Below are 24,476 nucleotides of genomic sequence, written 5' to 3' on the forward strand. Positions count from 1 at the left end.
TATATAATAAACCAATTACATCACAAACCATAGAAAGTAAAGCAAAAACATTTGCATACTCACATGTAACCATATATTAAATTACCTAAAACCAATTGTCAATTCACCTTTGTATTAATCATTTGTGGGGGCAACGGACATGGTAGAAAGGTTCAAGTCAGTAATTAGGAGGAGTGGCTGGTGTTATGTTAGGACTGCACCCTAGTGACCACAGCAATTAAAACACTCCAAAATCACCTTTATGTTAATTTGCTGGACTTCTCCCTCTGTGCCTTGTGCCAACTTTATCGAAACAAGCTGAGTACAGAGAAAAAAGTGACTAAACATACCTAAAAGAAGTCTCAGGCAGCAAGAAAGAACAGAGCTACCCTGAAAGCTACAGGCTAGAATTTCCCTAACATTAAAAAACAAAAACAAAAAAACAAATTGCTCACCTGGCTTCAAGAAAAAATAAATATCACAGTAAAAACTCCATAATAAAAAGTTGCTTTATGCTTATCCTCATCATCCTCTTGCCAGTTTTATTCCTTTTAACTCATTTCTTCCCATCTCCCAGAAGATCCTCAAAATCCCTTTTTGCAGCTAACTCATTGCCCTGCCACCCGCATTTAAATATTCTGCTTTATTTCAGATATCAGAATTTTACAGAACAAAATCCTTTACACCAAAGCATTTGATATTAGTTCCATGAAACCAAAAGCAAATCAGGCTGCTGTGTTTTATTTCCAAACACTAAGGGCCCTGTTCGGTGCGTTAGTGGTTTTAGCACACACCATATTCCTACGGGCGTCTACACAGTGTGCACTCATTTTTAGCACACGCTAAAAACACTAGCACACTTTAGTAAACAGGGCCAAACTGCATGCAAAAACTCTGAAATAAGTAGAAGCATAAGACATAAGCATCGCCACACTGGGACAGACCAAAAGGTCCATCTAGCCCAGCACTCTGTTTCCGACAGTGGCCCATCCAGGTCACAATCACCCGACAACATCCTGTCCCAGGAATAGTGGATTTTTCCCTACGTTCCTTTAATAACATCCTATGGCCTTTTCCTTCAGGAAGCCGTCCAAACCTCTCAAACTCTGCTAAGCTAACTGCCTTAACCACATTCTCCAGCAACGAATTCCAGAGTCGAACTACGTGCTGAGTAAAGAAAAATTTTCTCTTGTTTTAAACTTACTGCACTCCAGCTTCATCGCATGCCCCCATGTCCTAGTGTTTTTTTGAAAGCTTAAACAGACGCTCCATATCTGAAGAATTTCAAGTAATGAGCAATTTTATCTTACCTGATAATTTTCTTTTCTTTAGTTGCAGCAGATGAATCCAGAGACCTGCGGGTTGTGTTAATCTACCAGCAAGTGGAGATAGAGATCACTGAACTTATTGGACAGCTCACTCCTGGCAGATTGAGGATTTTGCATAACAAAGCGCCAGTAACCGCAGAAATATAACTTCTTCCCCACAGCCCCCTTTTTCCAATCCACACATAATATAACCCTATAGGATAAACCAATGATTCAGAACCATAACTGTAACCAGAACAACAGACGTTCGGGACATCAACCAGGTCAGGGTGGGACTCTGGATTCATCTGTGGAGTCCAAAAGGAAAGAAAATTATCGGGTAAGATAAATTTTTTTGCTCCTTAGTGATAGCAGCAGATGAATCCAGAGACCTGTGGGATGTAGCAAAGCAGTACCTAAAATAGGGAAGGGAGCCAGTACAGACGCATCAAACACAGCCTCTGCCCGTGCAGCTACATCCACTTGATAATGCGTCACGAACGAGTGAACCAAAGCCCATGCAGCCTCCCTGCAGATTCCCTCCAGAGCCACTAGGTGGGACTCCTTCACGGACGTTGCCATTTTCCACGTACAATGTGCACAGAGATACTTGGAGGATGGACGGCCCGCCGGGACATACCCTGAAGTAATTGCCTCCTTGACCCACCTGGCCACAGTCACCTTGGAGGCTGACTCCCCCTTATGCGCACTCACGAAAAGAACAGATGATCCGAACACCGGAAATCGTTCATAACCGGCACGTACCACATGAGAACTCGCCTCGCATCCAAAAGGCATGACCGCTCGAAATCTGTCAGATACTGCTCCCTCTGAAAGGAAGGAAGAAATAACGATTGATTTAGATGACAGGCCGAGATGACCTTAGGCAGAAAGGAGGGCACTGTCCACACTGTTAGCCCTGCTTCTGAGAAACAGAGAAAAGGTTCCCTGACACGAGAGAGCCTGGAGCTCTGAAACCGGCCGCACTGACACAATGGCAACAAGGAACACCATCTTAAGCATGAGATTTTTAATCATGGTCTTCAGTAATGGTTCAAAGAGCGCACTCTGTAATGCACACAGCAGCAAATTAAGATCTCACATGGGCCAAGACAGAGACACCAGAGGGCGTAGCCCTAGTCACCCCCTTCTAAAACTGGGCCACATCCAGATGAACCGACAAAGCAGAACCAGAAACCCGGCCTCTATAACACGCCAAAGCTGCTACCTTCATGTGTAGCGAGCAGACTGTCAAACCTTTGGCCAAGCCCTCCTGCAAGAATGACAAAATCTGTGACAGGAACGCATAAAACAGAGAACATGCTCTCTCCACATAAAAGCTATCAAAGACTCGACATACTCGTGCGTACGCCGTTGATGTCAAACCTTTTGGCCTGAAGCAAGGCAATGACAACTGAATCCGCATAGCCCTTCTTTCTCAACTTTGTCTTCTCATGGGCCAAGCCGTAAGACCAAAGGGGAAGGGATCCTCCATGACTAGCGGACCCTGTTGAAGCAGACCCTGTGCAGAGGGAAATCAGAGTAGCTGCGCCAGCAACAGCGTGACCAGATCTGCGTAACATGGTTGTCAAGGCCAATCTGGCTCAGCCACAATCATCACCCCCACCCCCACCTCAGAAGATGCCCAACTATCGGCCATGGAGGAAAGACATACAGAAGACACCACTCTGACCACGACTGCAGCAGTGCATCTATGCCCTCGGAACCATACTCTCTCTTCCGACTGAAAAGCTGCATGACTTTGGCATCGTACTGAGTTGTCATGAGATCCATGGTCCCAAACGGAGGCCCAGTGGGCCATCAATCACTTGGAGCTCCCGGGCGGTGCACCTAGCACTTCTGGCATTCGGCTCTCTAGTGGATGGGAGACCGGTGCAGGTGCTCTTCGACAACATGATGGCAGGTGTCCTACATCAATCGCCAAGGGGGCACTCGCAGCCCCTCTCTAGCGAGGGAGGCAGATGCCTTGTTCAGGTGGGCAGAGTTACAGCTTTCTCAAATCTCGGCAGCCCACATAGCAGGGGTCCTGAATATTCAGGTGGACTTTCTAAGTTGGCATGTGGTGGATCCGGGAGAATGGCTCTGGCACCACCAGATGTAAAGTTGACACCGCTCAGCCATGCACCCCCTAAGCTTCAATTAACCAGAAACTGTAAAAGTACATTCAGAAGAATCCAGGAGATGATCGAAGTCTGTCCATCCACCTGCTGGATATAGAGAATACTGAATCTTCCAGGAGCGAGCTGTCCAATAAGACAGTTCAGTGATCTCTATCTCCACCTGCTGGTAGATGGACAACCCACAGTTCTCTGGATTCACCTGCTGCTGATGCTAAGGAAAACTGTATTCTTAGAGGAGTCCCTGCATTCACAGCTTCTCCCCGGAGAAGATTTTAAACATTCCCTCTTACCCCATTTGTTTTACTCAATTTAGCAACATAACCACATGGCTTATATTTCTTCTATTGATTTCAGTTCACCCCAACCCACTGTGCTTGCAAGAGACCAGTCCTGGGTAGCCCACAGACCCACCTGTACTTGAATTTCCTGGGATTCCGTCTTCTATCACGACTATTGTGATAATGTGGGCAGGCATAACCCTGGCGGCACAGTCTTGGTGGTTTAGTGCACTGCTCAGTCTTGTAGCTAGCTAGTACAAAATTAGTATCTGCAAACAAAAAGGTGAACAGGGACATTATCACTTTAAATACTGTACCGAATCCAATACTACAGTCGATGCTGGGTGGGGGAGGGTAATTTAAAGTGGGATTGATTTGTAAACATTGAACAGTACACATGTGCATTTGCTTTCATGTATACATACATTTGTTCAATAAAATTGTTTTAACAAATATTGTACTGAAAAAGATCTGCTGCCTTAAAAACAGATGTTAAAAAATAAAAGTACAAAACCCACAGGAATTCCAGTACAAATATTATACAGCCAAATCAGAGAACAGCTATAAAATAAACCTATGCTACATGGCGTCCAGGGATTGGGTAACTTTGGTGCTCTAGGTCCCTGACCTAACTCCTGACTGAACCACTTTCCATCTGCTAGAGGTAGAGAAAAATACTGGAACTTTCAACTGTCAGGTTATACCAGTGAGTTCACTGGAAAAGCCTAGCTTTTTCTCTACTTCCATCTGCTGGTAGGAGGGGGGGTAACACCCACATGTTCAGAAAAGTGAAGCCCAGACAAGGAAACTGTCTTTCTGTGGTACAACCAAAGCAGTTTACATTTTATATACAAATATTATTTCAAAGTGCCAAACAGAGTTCACATTGTACTGAATCCAATATGACCCCATTTTTTAACACACTCAAAAATTCACATCTATCACCAGATGCTGAAAGCGAAATGGCAGACCGCCACTTCCCCCCTCCCCAGTTATCCAGAACACGGAGAGTAGCAGCAGCAGAGGTCACGGCAATAGTAGGGCCTTTTGTGTCGGTGTGCACTCAGACATCAGTATTCTGCATGAGTTTGCTAACAGGAACCCACACGGGAAAAAAGGGCAGGGCCTGTTTCTGTCACCCCATCCACTGTGACCTGGAAACCACTGTCTTAGGGGGTCTTTTACTAAAGCTTAGCTCGAGGTATTTGCAGAAGGGCCCATTTTATTCCTATGGGCCCTGCTGCAGATAACTCGAGCTAAAGCTTTAATAAAAGACACACCTTAATGGCATCTATAATGCATGCTTCTCCAGCAGAGGGCAGTATATCGGAAAGCAGACCACCACCACCACCTACCATCAGTTTTCACAGATGTCTATACATGCACTTGGAAATCAGGAAGGGATTTGATATACTGCCTGTGATTACAATCAACGCGGTTTACATATTATATACAGGTATGTATTCTGTACCTGGAACAAGTCCCCCTTTCCTCAAAAGCTGTTCTTACAACAGCTTTCACACTGATATGTATGTAAAGAAAAATACCATTACCTAACAACTATCAACATAACAGGTTTGTCAAAATATTAGAGAATCTTTGGTAAACAAAGCCTCAGAATATCACCTTACATTTTTTTTAGTTGCTCTCTATTCCTTTGATAATAATGAAAATGCTGCTCTGTACTGGTAAATAAAATATGGAAAACTTAAGATATTTTTAAAAATTCATACACAAATTACTCCCCCTCCCTTTCAAAAATCAACAATGTTTCTTGCCACTTAAATTGGCAAGGGGACTGGGCACTGATAAGAGGTGGTAAACAATGGATTATGTACTTTTTCTGTGATGGTTACTAACTTGATTGATCTGGCATTGTCATATAATACCATCTAAAAATCAAAACAAGTTAAAACACTCAAATTTTTCATTTAAAGGTGGAATTTAGAGACCAGCCACTTAACACTGCCTTGCGGATCTTAGAAGCGATATTATCTGATGGCAAAAGTCCACAGCTTCAGAAACAGGAACGAATACCAGCAGTTAATACCAAGAATGCCGATGTCCTAAATAGGTGAGAGAACGCCTGCAGATGTCAACCTGCAGTACCAAAATCTCTCATCTCAAACCAACACGAACAGACTTCTTCAGACAACATTTCCTACAACTTGTCAATGGAAAAAGAAAATTAAAACAGAAATGGGCTATAAAATGGCTAAAAAGCATTGTGCCTTACATGTGAATGAATAGGGAAAGAAAAGGTGATTTTAAGCTGGATTTTTTTTTTGGTTACAATAAAAAGGTGGGTTTCTAACAGCATTAACATTATTTCACCATCATGTAACACAAAACCCTCTGTAAACCATATGTATATTCACTTCTATTTCCATTATCCATGATGAATTGTAAGCCACATTGAGCCTGCAAAGAGGTGGGATAATGTGGGATACAAATGCAATAAATAAATAAATTAACCAGACCGGCCATATTGTATAATGATCTCCATACCCTGCCATCGGGGGTCTTCACCGAGAATCTTTTCTATCATCGCTTGGCTAGCGAGGACACCCGGCTGCAGGTCAGGGATGCCTTCCCCGCTCCCCAGTTGCCCATTTTGTAAGGCTTCTTGTGCCTGAAGTTCTCTGAAAACAAAAAAAAAAAACATAACACAGAACAAAAAGATCCTTTGAGATAATGGCCGGCGAGAAGAGTCAGCCTCCTGCAGAGGAGTTCAAGCTACCGCAACAGGAAGCAAAAGAACATTTCTTCAAACACACCACCCAGAAATGACACGCACCTGATATCATACACTGGCGGCCTAAGGTCGTGAGGACCGTGAGCAAAGGCACAGTGAAGTCCATTCTTTACACAGTGCCCACGAGCATCTGTTTCATGGATACAGGTTCCAGTCTTGTAATAGCGCAGGTGATACTTTCTTTCTGTGTCACCCGTCGTTCGATGCAAATAAGGACAGCTGTGCAAACAGAAGAGGGGAAGGTTAAAAGGAGAGAAAGATTTTGCTTTGCACTGCTGTGAGCTGAGCAAAAACCTATCAGCTTCTGAATCTATTCTACTGAATACCAAGCTTTACATTTCTCTTTTCCTAATGTGAAATTCATCCGAAATTATTTCTCATCCTCTACCACCAGCAGGGTGTTAAGGGCACGTAGAAGAAACGGCTACATAAATACAATCAGATGATACTACATTGAAAATGTTTTGTTTTTTTCCCAAAGTTTCCCAGTTAATGTGTTCTATTGGAACATTTAATTTACATCTGTTCAACATTCAAACAAATAACTGTTTATGTAAAACATCACAAACTACTTCACAAGTTTACTTAAATCACTCAGAACTGAATCTGTATAAAACGTTTTGCAAAGAAGCTTAAGTAATTCAAGAAAAAGCAAATAAAGGGCTCCTTTTACAAAGCCGCACTAGTGATTCCGGCACGGAAAACGTCACGAAGCTCATAGCAAGCCCCTCCAGCAGAGGATCCCCCTCAACTGGGTCTGCAGTTGAATTTCACAGCATAGAAATGGCCTTAGTAATCTCTAAATCGAGATCTCTCTTTTGGCAAGAGGAGCTCCTCCTCTGCTTCCCGAAATTGGGAAGCCAGGAGCTATCGCATGGGACTGCTCCTCTCTAGGGGTGCCAACTAAAGCAATTCCCTAAATTACAGGAAAATCCCTCAACCAAGAGGTAGGGGGATTTCCCTGCTCTGCTTTTTTTCTTTCCTTAAATAGACAGGAGCAGCAAAAAAGCCATATTCCCTAAACAAAGACAAAGACTGCCAAGCACAAGCTGTTTTTTTTTAATTTTTTTTTTTGTGGGGGGGGGGGGGGGGGGTGGAGAGGATTTACACCTGGGAGCAGCAGAGGGAGCCTGTAGGGGGACATACCCAAACAGGGTGAACGGGCAAGAAGGGTAGGGGATGGGGACCTGCATCCCTCAGGCGAGATCCCTTGGGACCAAGCTAAAGCCTCACCCAGAGCCACTAAGGAATGTGACTGGGGACTGCGGAGCCGAGCTCAATGAGGTACAGTCCTCAGACTGTGACCCAGGAGCAACCATTAGGCTCGACCACACTCTGCGGCACCAGGAAGTTTTATGACAGGAGATGGCAAGACATCAAAAAGTTGAAGCCATCTCCCCTGCGAAGCCACCATATTGGTGTACCCTAAACCAACAATCAGCATATGGGTGTACATACAAGAACAGCCAGAACTGTAACCAAAGTTAAATTATTTCCACCTCTGGGGGGGGGTGGGGGTGGGGGTGGGGGTGGGGGTGTGAGGAGACTCCCACTGGAGCATGCGGGGGGGAGGGGGGGGGGCTGAGTGAACCGCAATCTCGTCGTGGGTGCCGGTGCTCCAGAGCAGCAGACTTGTTTTTGGAACCGCAGGAGGTTCGATTTTTGTAGGGGGAAGCTCAGGGCCGAGTTGTGGGGCTTCCCGCAGCTCCAAAAAACAAGCCTGCTGCTCCAGATTGCCCACACCCACACTGGGACCACAGCTCACGCTGCAGGACCCCCCCCCCCCCTCCCAGAGATTAAAGAAAAAACAATCTTCAAGTTACAGAGCAGTTAGTGTAGTAACACCAGGCTTCCCAAGGCAGATTACAACAAAGATGAACCCATCAGGAAACAGGATATCCTCGCTGAAATCTGACCATATATTACTGAGTTCTATAGAAAGGTATTGAAAAATGAGCACAAAATACAGAGAGTTTATTACTGCTGTTTTAGAATTTTTTAAATTTTATTTCATGGTATATATCTACATATGGGAAGCTTTTAAATAACGCATGAAAACAACAACTACTACTACTTATCATTTCTATAACGCTACTAGACGTACACTTGAACATGAAGAGAGTCCCTGCTCGACAGAGCTTACAATCTAATTAGGACAAACAGGACAAATAAGGCATAAGGACAAAGAGTAGCAAGATTCCGGAATCCCAAAGAGTAGCAAGATTCCGCGATCCCAAACACTACTACTTATTTCTAAAGCGCTACTAGGCGTACGCAGCGCTGTACACTTGAACATGAAGAGACAGTCCCTGCTCGACAGAGCTTACAATCTAATTAGGACAGACAAACAAAACAAATAAGGGATAAGGACAGAGTAGCAAGATTCTAGAATCCCAAAGAGCAGCAAGATTCCAGAATCCCAAAGACTAGGTACTACTACTACTTATCATTTCAATAGCAGAAAGATTCCAGAATCCCAAAGACTAGGTACTACTACTACTTATCATTTCAATAGCAGAAAGATTCCAGAATCCCAAAGACTAGGTACTACTACTACTTATTTCAATAGCGCTACTAGACGTATGCAGCGCTGTACACTTGAACACAAAGAGACAGTCCCTGCTCCACAGAGCTTACAATCTAATTAGGACAAACAGGACAAATAAGAGAAAAGGACAAAGAGTAGCAAGATTCCGGAATCCCAAAGACTACTACTACTATTACTTATCATTTCTATAGCACTACTAGACGTACGCAGCGCTGTACACTTGAACACAAAGAGACAGTCCCTGCTCCACAGAGCTTACAATCTAATTAGGACAAACAAAACTCATCACAACATAAACTCATCTCAAATAAGATGTCTTCACCTTGCAGTCCTGCAACATAAGATCTACTAAAATTTCGGAAATTACTAAAAACTAATCTATTCAAAAAAGGCATACCCCAATGACCCAACCTAAATGCCTCGATCCTGCAACACAAGGAAACTACTACTCGACTTGGACGTAACTTAACCCCTTCCTCCCTATTCCCTAATGTGTCTATCGCACATGAACCTTCTACAATATCACTCTGTTTCTGTTATACTGGAACTGGCCACATTGAGCCTGCAAATAGGTGGGAAAATGTGGGATACAAATGCAATAAATAAATAAAAATAAAAACCTGCCCCCCAAAAAATCCACATATAGGCAGTCATAAGTCCTTGATATTGTTTTTAGGTAAAAATATCTCATCTTAAGCAAAACTAAAATCCACAATACAGCACTGCAAATAACAAAAGCAAACTCTGGAGCACCAACAAACATTTTGAATATAACGTTCCCCCCTCCTTCACAGACCCCTCAAAAACTCCCTGATCCCCTCCAGACAGAACGCAAAACCAAGGTGGTTTATTAAAATTATAAAGCTCACAAGTTTGCTACTCTTTTCAATAGTGTCTGCGAATGTTTTGGGTCACTCAATATGGTGGCAAGCTCCGTCCACTGGACTCAGCCCACAGAATGGGCCAGATAGGCTCATGCCGTCTCCCGTTGTAAAGCCTCCTTGGTGCAGCCGCAGACAGCAGAACAGGGAGCTAGACCACAGCACAACCTACCACACCTGCTGGTAAAGAAAAAAAAAAAACTGGATTGTTCCAGAGAGCACCACAGATTTATTTTTATTTATTTATTGCATTTGTATCCCACATTTTCCCACCTATTTGCAGGCTCAATGTGGCTTCCAATATTACATCATGGCCAGCGTCACGCAAGCGTAGGTAAACAATTACGTTACATACAAAGAAATAAGTGTAACATAATGGATATAATTTATTTTGTTTTTGTTACATTTGTACCCCACGCTTTCCCACTCATGACAGGCTCAATGCGGCTTACGTGGGGCAATGGAGGGTTAAGTGACTTGCCCAGAGTCACAAGGAGCTGCCTGTGCCTGAAGTGGGAATCCAACTCAGTTCCTCAGGACCAAAGTCCACCACCCTAACCACTAGGCCACTCCTCCACTGTTGCTACTATTTGAGATTCTGCCTAGCAACATTCCATGTAGAAGTCGGCCCTTGCAGATCACCAATGTGGCTGCGCAGGCTTCTGCTTCTGTGAGTCTGACGTCCTGCACGTATGTGCAGGACGTCAGACTCACAGAAACAGAAGCCTGCGCAGCCTTCTACATGGAATGTTGCTAGTGGAATAGCAACATTCCATGTAGAATCTCCAATAGTAGCAGCATTCCATGTAGAATCTCCAATAGTAGCAACATTCCATGTAGAATCTCCAATAGTAGCGACACACCACGTAGAATCTCCAGTAGTATCTATTTTATTTTTGTTACATTTGTACCCTGCGCTTTCCCACTCATGGCAGGCTCAGTGCGGCTTACATGGGGCAATGGAGGGTTAAGTGACTTGCCCAGAGTCACAAGGAGCTGCCTGTGCCTGAAGTGGGAATCGAACTCAGTTCCTCAGTTCCCCAGGACCAATGTCCGCCACCCTAACCACTAGGCCACTCCTCCACTGTTGCTACTATTTGAGATTCTACATGGAATGTTGCTATTCCACCAGCAACATTCTTGCTATTCCACCAGCAACATTCCATGTAGAAGTCGGCCCTTGCAGATCACCAATATGGCCGCACAGGCTTCTGCTTCTGTGAGTCTGACGTCCTGCACGTCAGACTCACAGAAACAGAAGCCTGCGCAGCCTTCTACATGGAATGTTGCTAGTGGAATAGCAACATTCCATGTAGAATCTCCAGTAGTAGCAACATTCCATGTAGAATCTCCAATAGTAGCAACATTCCATTAGAATGTCCAATAGTAGCAACATTCCATGTAGAATCTCCAATAGTATCTATTTTATTTTTGTTACATTTGTACCCTGCGCTTTCCCACTCATGGCAGGCTCAATGCGGCTTACATGGGGCAATGGAGGGTTAAGTGACTTGCCCAGAGTCACAAGGAGCTGCCTGTGCCTGAAGTGGGAATCGAACTCAGTTCCTCAGTTCCCCAGGACCAATGTCCGCCACCCTAACCACTAGGCCACTCCTCCACTGTTGCTACTATTTGAGATTCTACATGGAATGTTGCTATTCCACCAGCAACATTCTTGCTATTCCACCAGCAACATTCCATGTAGAAGTCGGCCCTTGCAGATCACCAATATGGCCGCACAGGCTTCTGCTTCTGTGAGTCTGACGTCCTGCACGTACGTGCAGGACGTCAGACTCACAGAAACAGAAGCCTGCGCAGCCTTCTACATGGAATGTTGCTAGTGGAATAGCAACATTCCATGTAGAATCTCCAGTAGTAGCAACATTCCATGTAGAATCTCCAATAGTAGCAACATTCCATTAGAATGTCCAATAGTAGCAACATTCCATGTAGAATCTCCAATAGTATCTATTTTATTTTTGTTACATTTGTACCCTGCGCTTTCCCACTCAGGGCAGGCTCAATGCGGCTTACATGGGGCAATGGAGGGTTAAGTGACTTGCCCAGAGTCACAAGGAGCTGCCTGTGCCTGAAGTGGGAATCGAACTCAGTTCCTCAGTTCCCCAGGACCAATGTCCGCCACCCTAACCACTAGGCCACTCCTCCACTGTTGCTACTATTTGAGATTCTACATGGAATGTTGCTATTCCACCAGCAACATTCTTGCTATTCCACCAGCAACATTCCATGTAGAAGTCGGCCCTTGCAGATCACCAATATGGCCGCACAGGCTTCTGCTTCTGTGAGTCTGACGTCCTGCACGTCAGACTCACAGAAACAGAAGCCTGCGCAGCCTTCTACATGGAATGTTGCTAGTGGAATAGCAACATTCCATGTAGAATCTCCAGTAGTAGCAACATTCCATGTAGAATCTCCAATAGTAGCAACATTCCATTAGAATGTCCAATAGTAGCAACATTCCATGTAGAATCTCCAATAGTATCTATTTTATTTTTGTTACATTTGTACCCTGCGCTTTCCCACTCATGGCAGGCTCAATGCGGCTTACATGGGGCAATGGAGGGTTAAGTGACTTGCCCAGAGTCACAAGGAGCTGCCTGTGCCTGAAGTGGGAATCCAACTCAGTTCCTCAGGACCAAAGTCCACCACCCTAACCACCAGGCCACTCCGCCACTCAATTTGGTAAATCAGAAAACAGTCAAACTATCAAGAAGTAGTGATGCATTGGAGTTCTCATTATTGATTATTATTATAAGCCTTGTTAAAGAGAGAAGTTTTTCGTGTTTTTCTAAAGTTGATTAAGTCATGAATAGTCTTCAGATCAAGTGGTAATGCATTCCACAGCTGAGTGCCAATGTAGGAAAAGCAGAACGCGTATACTAGTTTGTATTTTAAACCTTTACAGCTTGGGAAGTGAAGTCCCAGGAATGTGCGAGCTGATCTTTTAGCGTTCCCGGGTGGCAAATCAATAAGGTCTGACGTGTAGGCCGGAGCATTTCCATGAAAGACTTTATGAATCGAAGTGCAAACTTTGAACATAGTGCGTTCCTTAACAGGACGCCAATGAAGCTTCTCTCTAAGGGGTTTTGCACTTTCATATTTTGTCTTGCCAAATATGAGTCTAGCTGCAGTGTTCTGGGCTGCTTGAAGTTTCTTGATGATATGCTCTTTACAGCCGACATACAACGCATTACAATAGTTCAGATGACTCAGCACCATAGATTGTACCATATTGTGAAAAATGCCCCTTGGGAAGAAAGGTTTTAGTCTTCTGAGTTTCCACATAGACTGAAACATCTTCCTAGTTGTATTCCTCACATGATTTTCAAGTGTGAGATTTCGATCAATGGTAACTCTGAGGTGATGTCACTGCTGATTTCAGTTTTCTCTACCTCCATCGGCTGGTGGGAAGGGATAATAACTGCTGGTTCAGAACAGTGTAAGCCGATGCTAAGAAAACAGCAAAAACAACAGCAAAAATGGCAACTGAGAGCTGACCTATGACTGGCAGACTGCCAAACATCTTTTCCCCTGCATTGAACCAGCAGAAATCATTTCCTTGAGGGCCTGTTATAAGACTACTTAGCTATGTCAAAGCACTTAACAAAAAAAAAAAAAAAAGTTTCAAATCTACCACAGAACACACCACAAACCCACATTTCCTAAGCCTGCCCAGGCAGAAAGCACCAACACTAGCAGCACAAGTAAAATATATTAGATTGCAGTGCCGATAGCAGCTGGTGTTCACAAAGAAAAAACTTTATGAACATAATATACAAGTAAATTTTTTTTAATTTATAAAAGTCTTTATTGAAATTTGTTGATACAGTACAAAACTAATCAGCACATTACAATACAATAGTAGATTAACTGTCCACAGGAAAATCAAACTTGTTAAACACTTACCAAGAAGTGCGAACCTGACTTTCAATCTGTATATTAGTAATAATAACTCCCAAATGACTTCAATATTTATCAGTTTTTAACCCAAACACCCCTAAACCCCATTATCAAAGAAGCCCCCCCTCCTCCCCCCTAAACTCCCTCCCTCCCTAATCAGCATCATTCACTCCCCCATATACAAGTAAATTTTAAAAATTTTTAAAAAGCTGTCTCCAAAAATCGTAATCATACAAAAGAAACCCATTTTACACCAATGACAGTATTTATGGTAGGAGATCAATGCATTAAAAAACAGTAAAAAATAAATAAAATAAAAAACCCATAAGTTTGCATCATTTTGTTGTATAGCCATTAACCCAATGCATCTATACAAACGCACAGCACTAAAAAGACTTATACGGTCTGTCCCCTGAAGAGCACAGGTACAAATCAAAGTAGGGTATACACAAAAAGTAGCACATATGAGTTGTCTTGTTGGGCAGACTGGATGGACCGTGCAGGTCTTTTTCTGCCGTCATCTACTATGTTACTATATGTAATTGAGCCAATGTAAGCAAATTCCGCTTAAAAATGAGCACAATAGAGTCAGCCATAGGATCAGTTCCTCTACGCGTGTTGGGGCATGTCTGATAAAAATTACCTAGGTTTGTAGTGAGTCAGCATACCCTTACCTCTAATAAAAAAAAATGTTGTTTTCTTGCTAATGATCTCCAACAATGTGGATTTGAAGTGCTTTAATGTATTTAGCTCCTAGCCACTACTCAATTGTCCCGCCCTTCCTTCTCACCCATTACTTCCCTCAATCGTAACTGTCTTGTCTGTCTGTATTATTTAGATTGTAAGCTCTTTTGAGCAGGGACTGTCTCTTTGTGTCATGTGTTCAGCGCTGCGTGCATCTAGTAGCGCTATACAAATGCTAATAATAATAATAAGATTCTTTCTTCTTTGGAAGTTTCTCTCATTGCACTTTTCTGAACAGGCGGATTCTTGAATTTTTGTTACAGATATACATTTTCAAGTTAAAAAGAAATAAAAAAATAGGGGGGGGGGGGGGGGGGGGGAAGGTGTTGAAATTCTCTAGAACAAGGTGGGCAACCATGGTCCTCGAGGGCCACAACCCAGTTAGGTTTTCAAGATTTCCGCAATAAATATGCATGAGATCTATTTCCCTACAACAGAAGCAGTACATGCAAATCAAATCTCATGCACATTCATTGTGGAAATTTTTAAAACCCAACTCAAGGACTGTGGTATTAATTCACAAACAAACCTCTTCCAGAGACGGGAAAGCGCTAGAACTAGAGGACATGAATTGAGGTTGCAAGGGGGGCCAAAACTCAGGAATGTCAGGAAGGGTGGTAGATACCTGGAATGCCCTCCCGCGGGAGGTGGTGGAGATGAAAATGGTCACAGAATTCAACAACGCATGGCATAAGACACAAAGGAATCCTGTTTAGAAGGAATGTATCCAAAGAAGCTTAGTGGAGATTAGGAAGCAAGGCCAGTGCTGGGTGGACTTCTCTGGTCTATTCTCTGATCGTGGCTGGACAAACTCAGCTTCAAAAGTTGTAGAACAAAGCCAGTGCTAGGCAGACTTCTACGGTCTGTGCTCTAATCGTGGCTGAATAGATCTGGACAAGCTGGAATGGAGTTTTTCAGGGGCTTCGACATTAACTTCAGAAATTTTAGAACAGAGAAAGTGCCAAGCAGACTTCTATGACCTACGCCCTGAAAATGGCAAGGACAAATCAAGACCAGGTGTACATATCACATATCATGAGTTTATCTTGTTGCGAAGACTGGATGGACCGTGCAGGTCTTTATCTGACGTCATCTACTATGTTACTCCTGCTCTAGAAGCATAAACCTACCACGAAGAGGCTTTCCTTACGTATAGGAGTAGCAGTTCTGATGTGAGCTGTTAATACTGCCATCTTTCTGCTATTGCTCGACATCAAAAATCTTAAATCCTAGATATTACAGTGACTTCCATATTATCTGTATTTAAAACTCAAAAAACACATCAGCCCTCTACAAATAAAAAAGGTTGGGGGAGGGGGTTTAAAAGCACACTCGGCGATATTTTTCACAGCACACAGTAAAACGGTACAACCAAAACACAGAAACCAAACATAGGTCAGATGCTACTACTACTACTTAACATTTCTAGAGCGCTACTAGGGTTACGCAGCGCTGTACAAACTAACAATTAAGGACGGTCCCTGCTCGGAAGAGCTTAAAATCTAAAGGGCGAAATGTCAAGTTGGGGTAGTTAAGTTTTCCTGAGAAGAGGTGTAGTGATTAGGTGCCGAAGGCGACATTGAAGAGGTGGGCTTTGAGCATTGATTTGAAGATGGGTAGGGAGGGGGCACGGCGTATGGGCTCAGGGAGTTTGTTCCAGGCATGGGGTGAGGCGAGACAGAAGGGGCGGAGCCTGGAGTTGGAGGTGGTGGAGAAGGGTACTGAAAGGAGGGATTTATCTTGAGAGCGGAGGTTACGGGTAGGGACGTAAGGGGAGATGAGGGTAGAGAGGTACGGAGGGGCCGCAGATCGAGTGCATTTGTAGGTAAGAGAAGCTTGAACTGTATGCGGTATCTGATTGGTCACAAAAGTATGCGCTCTTAAACTTTTAAAAGCAAGGGCTGCAATCAAATCAAGGACATCCCCAAGAACGTAAAGTTGACGGTTTGAGTGTAAATGAAGCAAAGCTAATCTGCGCAATTGCCACTGTGAAGAGATGTGAGCCACACCAGCATTATCAGACTCGCAGACATCACAAAAACACAGCCTTAGCCAGAGATCAGAAAAACACCCTATCCCAGTGATGGCAAACCTATGGCACGCGTGCCAGAGAGGGCACGCAGAGCCCTCTCCCTTGGCACGCGCGCCGTCGCCATCGCTGGTCCGCCCACTCTCCCTCCCAGTTCGGCCTTCCTCCTGCCCTCCCTCCAACGCAACGAGCAACAGCCCGCCCGTCCTCCCTCCCAGCACCAGGAACCCCCTCCTCCTAAAATTTAAAAAGCGTACCTCCTCAGCCGGGGTTAAGGCGGCGTGCGTCGGCAGCGAAGCGCCTGTGCTTCGCTCGACGCGCCTTCGGCCTTCCCTGTCTCTCAAGCTTGAGAGACAGGGAAGGCCGAAGGCGCGTCGAGCGAAGCACAGGCGCTTCGCTGCCGCTGCACGCCGCCTTAACCCCGACTGAGGAGGTTGGAGGTACGCTTTTTAAATTTTAGGAGGAGGGGGGTTCCTGGTGCTGGGAGGGAGGGAGGGAGGACGGACGGGCAGCCTGATGCTCGTTGGGTTGGAGGGAGGGCGGGAGGCCGGCCTGGTGCTGTCTGTGTGCTGCTGGGTGGGAGGGAGACCTGATGGTGGGTGCTGGGTGGGAGGGAGGCCTGCTGCTGCTGCGTGCTGGGTGGGAGGGAGGCCTGATGGTGGGTGCTGCCGGGTGCTGGGAGGTAGGGCAGGGGGGAGAGGAGGGCTGCTGGACATTTGTGGCTGGAGGGGAGAGGATGGTTGCTTGACATGGATGGAGGGCAAGAAATGAAGAAGAAAGGAGGAAAGTAAAGAAATCAATGGAAAGGAAGCCCTGGAAACGGAGTTAAGAGAACAGATAGAGAGCAGCAGAATCAGCGACTAGAACCAATATGGATAGAAAAACAAAATCACCAGACAACAAAGGTAGGAAAAATCATTTTATTTTCATTTTAGTGTTTGGAATATGTCGAATTGGAGAATTTACATCTGCTGCTTTATTTTGCACTGGGCATACTGGAGCTGTAACAGCTTACAGAAATGATTTATAATGGAAGAAAGTCATGTTATTTTTTTCTCCTACACTAGTATAATATTTTCAATGATGTCTGTTTATATGCGCCATGGCTGGTGTAAGGGGTGTGGCTATCATAGGGGTGGAGTCATATGTGGTGACCCCGCCCATAATGAGTACCGGCACTCTGCGATAAATAATTCGGTTTTGGGTTGCTGTTTGGGCACTCGGTCTCTAAAAGGTTCGCCATCACTGCCCTATCCAGACTAAAATTAAACAGGACGCAGCAGCAACGTATTTTTAGAAAAGTAATGGGAAAACACAAAATCAAATCATTGAGGCTACTTTATTTACCAAAAAAAAAAAAGTACTAGTAAGGAAAGGGAAGCCTTATAATGATGTTGAGATGAACAGAGCATATTGTGGGAAGCATTTCATCTCTGGATGCAAATAAAGTCAACAGATATCAATAATTACCTCTCTCTCATAAAGAGCTATAACAGATCAGCAGCATGAATTGGCCACAAAATTAACTGAACAGCTTCAGGATATCTGCTAGATTGAAGGCCTTGTTTATCCCACGAAACAACAAGGCAGCCGACGTCAGACTCACAGAAACAGAAGCCTGCGCGGCCGCATTGCTGATCTGCAAGGGCAGGCTTCTACATGGAATGCTGCTGGTTAGTGCAGCGGACTCTGATTCTGGGGAACTGGGTTCAATTCCCACTGCAGCTCCTTGTGACTCTGGGCAAGTCACTTAACCCTCCATTGCCCCTGGTACAAAATAAGTACCTGAATATATGTAAACCACTTTGAATGTAGTTGCAAAAACCTCAGAAAGGCAGTATATCACGTCCCATTTCCCTTTCCCCCTTTCCCTTATGACATCACAATATCAGAAGTTAGCCAAGTATTGGGCAATCAAGCCATTGTGACATCACTGATGAGGTTGGCTCTTATTGGTGGAATGAGTGGAGGAGTAGCCTAGTGGTTAGTGCAGTGGACTTTGATCCTGGGGAACTGAGTTCAATTCCCACTGCAGCTCCTTGTGACTCTGGGCAAGTCACTTAACCCTCCATTGCCCCTGGTACAAAATAAGTACCTGAATATATGTAAACCACTTTGAATGTAGTTGCAAAAACCTCAGAAAGGCAGTATATCAAGTCCCATTTCCCCCTTTCCTTTATGACATCACAATATCAGAAGTGAGCCAAGTATCGGGCAATCAAGCCATTGTGACATCACTGATGAGGTTGGCTCTTATTGGTGGAATGAGTGGAGGAGTAGCCTAGTGGTTAATGCAGTGGACTTTGATCCTGGGGAACTGAGTTCAATTCCCACTGCAGCTCCTTGTGACTCTGGGCAAGTCACTTAACCCCCCATTGCCCCTGGTACAAAATAAGTACCTGAATATATGTAAACCACTTTGAATGTAGTTGCAAAAACCTCAGAAAGGCAGTATATCAAGTCCCATTTCCCTTTATTGATAAAATGAATAGATCTAAATATATAAGCATATTTTTTTGTGCCTACATGCTGAAAGTATAATACCTATGCAACCTGCAATACAGCATGCGGCCTTAGGAGACTCCTCCAAAATAGGATGTGGCCTTCAATTAAAAAAAAAAAAAAAGACTCCCCCCCCCCCCCCAACCTCTGGGCTAACCAAATGCAATTTGTCAAAGGATATTGCATATTTATATGGCCGATGGCACAAACCCAAAGCAGCAACCAAAATCAAGTTCCTTATTTCTTCAGTTTAGTATGCAGAATCAACTCTTGTTCTGTGTATTAAAATCTCAAACCAGAGTTGAATTAGAAAATAAACAAGGGGACAAGTGACAAGGAGAAGAATTCAGTCACTGTTCAACAGCAGCACCTAGTGGTCAAACAAAGATCTACAACTGCAGGACTCCAACATTTCACATTGAGGCCCAGATGCATTAAAAACATTGGTAATTCCCGTTCCCTACCGATTCCATAGCGAATCGGTAGGGAACGGGAATGCATCAACGATAGGGAATGCAAATGAGCTACTCGTTGTAGCTCACTTGCATTCTCTAGTCCTTCGGTACCTGAGTCGGAGAATCGGGATGTCCCTTTAGATTAGGCTCCTCTTCCTGGTCTCTTCAGCCAATCAAAGCGGGCTTAGCTGGCTGTTGTCAGCGAAACGCACTCCGATTGGCTGAAGAGACCAGGAAGAGGAGCCTAATCTAAAGGGACGTCCCGATTCTCCGGCAACCATGAAAACATAAAAATTTTGCTGTGGAGGGGCGGCGAAGACAAAATAGAAGGGGGGAAAAAAAAACACCAGCGCCGGCAGAGCTAAAAAAAAAAAAAAAAAAAAAAAAAAAAAAAAGACGTCTCTCAGAAGCGCAGGGAGAGTACGTCCTTAAAGGACACCCCTCACATGCACTCCCTGCTTTTTTTTTTTTTTTTTTTTTTTTTTTTACCTTTTTTGGGGGCCCTTTTCCTTTCCGATTCCCTCACAGGAGCCCTAACAAGAGGTCAGACATCTCGTTAGGGTTCCTACGGTAAGGGAATCGGAAAAACGGTAATGCATCTCATTATAATGGGCTGCAACGGTAGTGCAGCTCATTATAATAGCTTTTCAATCATTTGCATTCCGTTTTCGTTGCCTGCTACCGTGGCAGGGAAAATGCCCTTAGTGCATGCCCGGGGTGAACTACTTGCGTTTTAAACTGGCTGGAACCAGTTTAAAACGCAAGTTGTGGGCTCGTTAGGTTTTGTGCATCTGGGCCTAAGAGCTACAAAAAAAAAAAAAAAAAAAAGAAAAGAAATGTCACAATTCTGAACACAAACACTTGGAAGTCTATTAGTTCTGCTATTCTCACTTTCTGATAAAGGGCAAGCCATAAATAAAGTCATAGGTAAACTTTTTTTTTTTGTATGTGTCAAAGGAAGAAAAATCATCACTGAGAAATAAGCTTGTTAGCTGGCAAATTATAGTGCTCATAATCTGTAAGTAGCAAAAGTGTAAATTCCACCCAGGCAGTTTTCCGCAGTAAAGGGAAAGGCCAAACAACCTTCCATCCTTCAGCTATGTGCAATGGCTTTCTCAACAGTTAACATGAGGAGGGGGAAGGGACCTTGAGCTGGTGTGCCATGGCCTGCCTCCTTCACAGGTCTGGTGAAAGGAAGCCTATGTAGGTGAAGGAACTGGGTCACAACCAGGCCTGACAGAAAGAACAACAACTGATATCATTATGTAATGTTTATCTTTCAATCCACTTCCAATAATATGATTTACTTATGCACTCTTATTTGTAACAATTGTAAAATTATTACTCCGTTAATATGATTGGTATGATACCCTATGTACCCACCTTTATCTATATTCTGAAATTCTTATCCTATAATGTGTATACGTTGTTGTAATATTTTGTAAGCCACACTGAGCCTGCAAATAGGTGGGAAAATGTGGGATACAAATAAATAAATAGGCCCTTTTCACTGCCCCTGAAAGGCAGGCCACTGGAAGCAGGTCATGATCATCAGGCCCAATGTGGAGGACTGTTGGGCCCCTGATTACATTTCACCTTACAGCAGCAGAGTAAGAGAAGGCTTAAAGTATTATGGAATGGAATGAGATAGGAGGAAGGCTCTTCTACAATCTATACATGGGATGAAGTAGTCATCAGGAAGCACATAATGACTGAACACCAGAGTTCCATGAGGAGAAGAACAGAAGAAAAAGACGTAGTAGGAAACAGAAAACATAGTAACATAGTAGATGACGGCAGAAAAAGACCTGCACGGTCCATCCAGTCTGCCCAACAAGATAAACTCGTACGTGTTACAAATCAAGGTAAGGTATATGCAAAAAGTATCTGCCATTTTCAGGGCACAGACCATAGAAGTCTTGCCCAACACTAGCCCCGCCTCGCCACCCAATCTCGGCTAAGAAGAAGGCTCAAACAAACGATTGACAAGCCCAATTGTTTGCTGAGCCTTCGTCTGTTTCCCACTAGGTCTTTTTCTTCTGTAGTAACCAGGAAGGACACACCCTCTTTCATCCTGCCCCCGTCTCCACCCAGGACGTCCTTAAAGGGGTACACTTCCCTTCAGATCTTTCACTCAAGGTGGAAAGAAGAGCATCTCAACAGTAAGTATCTAACTTGAACTGGCTACAAGTACAGAACTGCAAAACATGACTGTCGGAGAAAATTCTAATGAACCATTCTTTCAGTATAAAACATCCAGTGCTTCTATGAAGGACCATTAATGAATGGATTTCTATCAACCCTCCCATTGCAAGCGACTCCTGAAAAAATTAAAGAGTCATGGGATAGGAGGCAATTGTTCTGGTGAGGATTAGGAATTGGTTATTGGACAGAAAACAGAGGGTAGGGTTAAATGGTCATTTCTCTCAATGGAGAAGGGTGAACAGTGGAGTGCCGCAGGGATCAATAGCTATTTAACATATTTATAATTGATATGGAAATCGGAACGAGTGAGGTGATTAAATTTGGAGATGATACAAAACTATTCAAGGTTGTTAAAATTATTATTATTTATTGCATTTGTATCCCACATTTTCCCACCTATTTGCGGATTCAGTGTGGCTTACAATACATTGTATTAATGGAAGTACAATTTGTTACAACTCGATTGTGGTTACATTGTTATGCATTGAGTTTAAGACAGAGTCTACATATCATTAAGAGAATAGTACAATGGAACAAAACAATGGAACAAAGGAAGAACAACGGATACTGATAGGACTATAGAACAATAGCGCGAAAAACTTTCGGGTATAGCATTTTACCTGTAGATTAAGGTTTAAGTATTTTAAAATGAGAGTACAGATGAGAATGTGTTGATGTATTACTAACAGTGTGCGTAGAGTTCATGTGTTTTGATCCTTTCGATAGATATTTTCGAAGAGATGAGTCTTCAATAGTTTGCGGAAGTCGGTCAGCTCGTTGGTCGTCTTCAGGTTGCGTGGAAGATTGTTCCAAAATTGCGTGCTCATATAAGAAAAGGTTGATGCGTGCATCACTTTGTATTTTATGCCTTTGCAATTTGGGAAGTGGAGGTTCAGGAAAGTTCGGGATGATCTTTTAGCGTTTCTAGGTGGAAGGTCTATTAAGTCAGACATGTAGGCTGGGGCTTCACCATGAATGATTTTGTGGACTACTGTGCATACTTTAAAAGTGATGCGTTCCTTGAGTGGGAGCCAGTGTAGCTTCTCTTGTAAGGGTTTTGCGCTTTCGTATTTTGGTTTCCCGAAAATGAGTCTGGCAGCTGTGTTCTGGGCTGTTTGAAGTTTCTTCAGTATTTGCTCTTTACAACCTGTGTATAATGAGTTGCAGTAATCCAAATGGCTGAGTACGAGGGTTTGCACTAGGATGCGGAAGACGGATCTTGGGAAGAATGGTCTTATTCTTTTCAGTCTCCACATGCTGTAAAACATCTTTTTGGTTGTGTTGCTTGCGTGATTTTCGAGTGTTAGGTGGCGGTCAATAGTGACTCCAAGGATTTTTAAAGTTTCAGAAATTGGAAGATTTAGTTTTGGTGTGTTTATAACGGTGAATTCATTCGTGTTGTATTGGGAGGTAAGTATCAGGCATTGAGTTTTTTCTGCATTCAGTTTCAAACGAAATGCATCTGCCCAGGTGTTCATGATGTGTAAGCTTTGGTTGATTTCATTGTGGATTTCTTTGATGTCTTGTTTGAAAGGGATATATATTGTTACATCGTCAGTGTATATATATGGGTTAAGGTTATGGCTTGCTAGAAGTTTTGCCAGGGGTGTCATCATTAGGTTGACGATAGTTGGTGAGAGGGGTGATCCTTGCAGTACTCCACATTCTGGTGTCCATGCTGCAGACGTAGTTGAATTTGATGTGACCTGGTTTGAGCGTAAGGTTAGGAACCCCTTGAACCAGTTTAGGGCATTGCCTCCGATGCCAAAGTATTCAAGTATATGTAGTAGGATTCCGTGGTCAACCATGTCAAAGGCACTTGACATGTCAAATTGTAGAAGGAGTATATTGTTACCGGTTGCAATCATTTGTTTAAATTTAGTCATTAGTGTAATTAGTACTGTTTCGGTGCTGTGGTTCGATCAGAATCCTGATTGGGCATCATGCAGTATTGAGAATTTGTCTAGATAGTTTGTAAGTTGTTTTGTTACCATCCCTTCGGTTATTTTGGTTATTAGTGGTATGGATGCTACTGGTCGGTAATTGGACTATGAAATATTGCAAGAAGACCTTAGGAAGTTGGAAGACTGGGCATCCAAATGGCAGATGAAATTTAATGTGGACAAAATGCAGGTGATGCACTTTGGATTGGGGGTCAGCATTCAAGAAAAAGATCTAGGTGTCATTATAGATAATACACTGAAATCTTCTGCTCAGTGTGAAGCGGTGGCCAAAAAAAGCAAACAGGATGCTAGGAATTATTAGGAAAAGAATGGTGAATAAGACTAAAAATACTATAATGCATTTGTATCACTCCATGGTGCAACCACACCTTGAGTATTGCGTTCAGTTCTGGTCACCATATCTCTAAAAAGATATAGCAGAATTAGAAAAGGTTCAAAGAAGAGCAACCAAAATGATTAAGGGGATGGAACTCCTCTTGAATGAGGAAAGGCTAAAGAGGTTAGGGCTCTTCAGCTTGGAAAAGAGACAGATGAGGAGAGATATGATTGAAGTCTACAAAATCCTGAGTGGTGTAGAACGAGTAGAAGTAAATCGATTTTTTACTCGTTCCAAAAGTACAAAGACTAAGGGACGCTCAAGGAAGTTACATGGAAATACTTTTAAAAGAAATAGGAGGAAATATTTTTCCAATCAACCAAGAGTTAGGCTCTGGAAGTCTTTGCCAGAAGATGTAGTTACAGAGGTTAGCTCATCTGGGTTTAAAAAA

The 24,476-nt window shown here is 43.5% G+C and overlaps 1 protein-coding gene across 3 annotated transcripts in view; it reads right to left on the minus strand.

Annotated features, from left to right (window-relative positions):
- The window catches only part of UNKL (unk like zinc finger), a 145,784-nt gene that overhangs the window by 85,710 nt on the left and 35,598 nt on the right, over positions 1-24,476 (minus strand). For all 3 annotated transcript variants that reach the window (XM_030213076.1, XM_030213079.1, XM_030213077.1), the window contains exons 3-5: positions 6,503-6,679; positions 6,214-6,347; positions 3,839-3,974 (exon numbers count right to left, since the gene is read on the minus strand). In XM_030213076.1, the coding sequence (XP_030068936.1) occupies positions 3,839-3,974; positions 6,214-6,347; positions 6,503-6,679 (447 nt within the window). The remainder of the gene's footprint in view (positions 1-3,838; positions 3,975-6,213; positions 6,348-6,502; positions 6,680-24,476) is intronic.

This window comes from Microcaecilia unicolor, chromosome 8 (assembly GCF_901765095.1).
Source record: "Microcaecilia unicolor chromosome 8, aMicUni1.1, whole genome shotgun sequence".
Classification (NCBI taxonomy): domain Eukaryota; kingdom Metazoa; phylum Chordata; class Amphibia; order Gymnophiona; family Siphonopidae; genus Microcaecilia; species Microcaecilia unicolor.